The sequence below is a fragment of the Myotis brandtii genome, unplaced genomic scaffold (genome assembly GCF_000412655.1).
Source record: "Myotis brandtii unplaced genomic scaffold, ASM41265v1 scaffold125, whole genome shotgun sequence".
NCBI classification, from domain to species: domain Eukaryota; kingdom Metazoa; phylum Chordata; class Mammalia; order Chiroptera; family Vespertilionidae; genus Myotis; species Myotis brandtii.
In genome coordinates, this window is record NW_005354385.1 from 14255514 (window position 1) to 14259465 (window position 3952).

At 36.8% G+C, this 3952-nt stretch overlaps 1 protein-coding gene across 2 annotated transcripts in view; it reads right to left on the minus strand.

Moving 5' to 3' along the window:
• Positions 1-323: 323 nt before the first annotated feature.
• Positions 324-3952, minus strand: part of GCG (glucagon) — a 7220-nt gene continuing 3591 nt past the window's right edge. For both annotated transcript variants that reach the window (XM_005859407.2, XM_014534164.1), the window contains 3 exons: positions 2930-3067; positions 1453-1590; positions 324-802 (listed from right to left, as the gene is read on the minus strand). In XM_005859407.2, coding sequence (XP_005859469.2) covers positions 796-802; positions 1453-1590; positions 2930-3067 — 283 coding nt within the window. In that variant the 3' untranslated portion in view covers positions 324-795. The remainder of the gene's footprint in view (positions 803-1452; positions 1591-2929; positions 3068-3952) is intronic.

Below are 3952 nucleotides of genomic sequence, written 5' to 3' on the forward strand. Positions count from 1 at the left end.
TGTGTGTGTGTGTGTGTGTGTGTGTGTGTGTAGGGGAACAAAATAATGAGCTGTGACTCTTCAAAAGGAGGCAGCTGGTATTCTTCTCCAGAAGAGATTTGTTTTGTGGGTCTAATGTTGCCTGATGTCCTAATCTTTCAAGAGAAGCCAGAAAACAATACATTTACATAAAATATCATGAATGTCCAATGTTGGCTCAAAATGTTAACCCCACGAAGCAACGCCTGTGTGCCAGAGTTGGGTTGTGGACTTCAGGCTCAGGAAGAAGAGATGTTTGGAAGGAGTGGGGGCATGAAGAAGCGAAAACAGACAACAGTAAAGATGCTTGAAGGTTTTATTTAAGTATGTCTTTGATATATTGAAAGATGAGCATTTTTATGACAAAAGTTTCAAGAAGAAAGTTTTCTTTCCAATTTCACCACTGTGACTACCAGCCCAATCCTTATTTTAATGCAGAGATGCTGTGATTGGAATAATTTACATGTACAAATTATATCATAGAAAACCAATTTCATTGCTAACTATAAGCAGGTTAGTGTACTTCATCCAAAATAAGAAGAAAATAAGAGACTTTGCACTTTTATATTTTAAAGCTGATATTTTAGCAATAGTTTGACAATGGTTTATTCTATTTATACTCTTTTGGCAACACAACCTTAAAAGACAATCTATTCATTGGCATGCAAAGCAACATGGCTTCAGAATACACCTTTTAAATTTACAGAACTTAAAATTTCAAACATCACATGTGGCTGGTAGGTGACATTATGAAGATGATCTTGAGTAGTGACATACTTATTTCCTAAAGATAAAAGAAAAAGACAGTCATATAACAGAGCTATCATACTCAGATGATGTAGTTAAATTATCCGGGAAATATTTTAAAGATTTATTTTGGTAAAAGCTGTTTATTAATCTTTTTGTCTTATGAATCCCTTAGTCTTTTGGATTTTTCAAATATTTGCATTCAAAGATGACATCCTAAAGCTCCCCGATCAAAGAATATAAAGTATATAAGTAGTTATAAAAAGCCATTATAACCCATCAAGATAAGTGGTTACTTTTGGTGTTTTGATTTTTATTACTATCCTTATTAAATTAAGTATATAATACCAAATTTATTTGTGCTAAAAATTCAAAATACGTAGCAATCTTGAATGTCACATTATCACGTGAATGATGCATATTCCATGTTTTATTCTTATCTGTGTTCCTAATGCCCTGTCCCTCCCTTAATTGACACTCAGGAAATATTTTTGGAGTAAGTGGGTGAATGAGTAAAGGTGTAATGATCTAAAACAAATATAACGATGTATTCTTCAATGAGTCATACTTCTGCTTATCTACCAAGAGAGCAAAGACTCCCCTCCCCACACAAGGAACAACCTGTAGCTGTATGATGCAATGTATGAAAGCTTTGATGGTTTTCAGAATGCACTAAAATGCAATCACCTGTAGGTAATTTTGTTTTGCAGCAGCCAGTTTATAAAGTCCTGGGTGGCAAGATTATCAAGAACCGTGTTCATCTCATCAGAGAAAGAGCCTTCGGCATGTCTGCGGCGGAGCGCTTCAGGAATGGCTTCTGGGAGGCTGGGGACAAGGGGGATAAAATCGGTATTTGGTTAAAGGCTTTAAATAAAGGCTTTCTGACTGCATATCACCGGTAATGTGTGCGGGTCACTGAGAAAACAGGACGTTGTATTTACAGAGGGCCGACTGTGGGAGCCTGCATGAACGGGTGCATGTCAGAATGGACCATCTGGAGGTAGTGAAGAGCAGAGCAGGACGGGAAACCCAGCCTGTAAAACTTCATGCCTTCTGCATTGGTCCAGCTGCTCCAGAGATTTTAGTATATTGGCAACACAGAAGTAATTATTGAGACTATTGCTTTGTTTACAATTCAGAAAAATGTAAAACTTGTAGTTATTAGAACAGCCTTGCAAAGTGCAGTAGTAAGGCATTAAACTTTAATCTATATTAGATTTTCTTTTTTATTAGTTTAATTAGCAGCATTTTTGGTGCCCCTTTAAAATATTATAAAATATCCCCAAGTATCAGTGACTATTTTACCACTGATTTTGTAAATTGGATCATCAATGGTTAAAAAAGCAGTGACAATATCAGGTTATTAGCTAAATAGTAACACAATCCCTTTTGTCTTAAGATTTCTCCAAGTCTCAGTAAGCTTGTTTTAAATCTCACAAAAAATTGAGTTGAACATGAATTTCCTGCTTCTCATAATTCAAATGTCAATCAAAATGGCCAAGAGAAAATGATATGGTTCAGGGGTCTGTATGGTTGTGGTAAGATCCAAAAAGGTACCTAAAGGGCTTAGTCTCATTTTTCAACTGTGAAACTTTAATGGCTATTTATATGACAGTCCCATAAAAAATGGGGATATTGTTAAATAGATGGATGTTTGCACATATTTATATTTTGAGTGTCATTTCAATAAACACCTTAAGTTTAATGCCTTTCAGTCTTTATCAGATTATTAGCTAAACAGTAACACAAATATATGTTGATCCCATATGTAAATACTTAAAGTCAAACTTTAAGTTTTCAGCATTATTTCTTTTTTCCTCCTCCCTCGTTTTTCTAGTTTAAGCTTATCATCCTGATGTAGTTCTCAATAGCATCCTATTCTCAAACGTGTCTTGGATTGACAAATTAATAGCCTAATTGTAACACAACTCTAATGTAGGATAAAAATACCACCTGTCTGACTCTATCATTAATACTTGCTACTACAGATAAAACATATTAAACTCTTGTAGATTGTCTCCCACCAATAGGACTTATTTCCTTACTTTGCGAGACTATACTAATTGCTTCTGTAACTCAAATCAATAAATAGATAACTGTAGTGTAAGTTTTCAACATCATGCAAACATAAAAAATAAAGTTAAATAAGAGTGTACAGACTTACTCTTGCCTTTCTAGGCCTTTCACCAGCCAAGCAATGAATTCCTTGGTAGCTTTGCCTTCCAAATAAGAACTTAAATCACTGGTAAAGGTCCCTTCAGAGTGTCTCTCAAATTCATCATGACGTTTGGCAATGTTATTCCTGAAAGAAATGTGAACGTTACATTGAAGATCTGTCTCTTTAGCAATATGGTTCTCACCTCGAAGTAGTGGCAGCTTGGGGTTGAAGAGACTGAGGGAGATTTAGGAGATGAGGGTAGTTAGGAGACTCGTCCTGAAACTACATGAAGTATCTGAACGGACGGTTGATGGGCGAGAGATAATAGCAGTTAAGGGGAGCATTGGCCCACTCAGCACACCCATTTCCAGCTCTTCTGCTTATCCGTGCTATTGATTATTATGGTTGCATTTAATTCTGCCTCAGTGTATGTGGACTCTCCAATGTGCTATGCAGCTTGCAGACAAGGCAGCTGTTTGTTAATACTTACGGGATCAGACATAGTTAAATGAGTCAAGGGAAAGCTAAGGATCATCTCAAAATGTCATCAAAAGGACCACGTGATAATGGATGAAAGGAAACATGTGATGAGACAGCAGTGAGGAAAACTAAGGTGATGACCCCATATCATCCTCAAATGTGATCTGTGTAGGTGGTTGACCAGCTGCCCTCCTGCATCTATTACCCCTGGAATGTTTCATCTTAAACACACAACAGAAACCGCCTGAGAGTGAGGATTATTTTACATTAGATTACCAAATTGTAGCATTCCCTTTCCAGAAATGAGGATAATTGTTTTCTTTCAAATTTCTCTTATTTCACCAATGGCCATGTCTGTAGTCACTAACAGGGACTTCTCCCAGTGTCTGCTCTGACCATGACCACCATCTTTCCTGTCATGCCCTCCACTTTAAGAACTTTTGGTAAACCACTCTGTCTCTCTAATTCTTCCTGCTGACCCATATTCATCCATTCTCTCATTCATTCTCATTCTCTCTCTCTCTCTCTCTCTCTCTCTCTCTCTCTCTC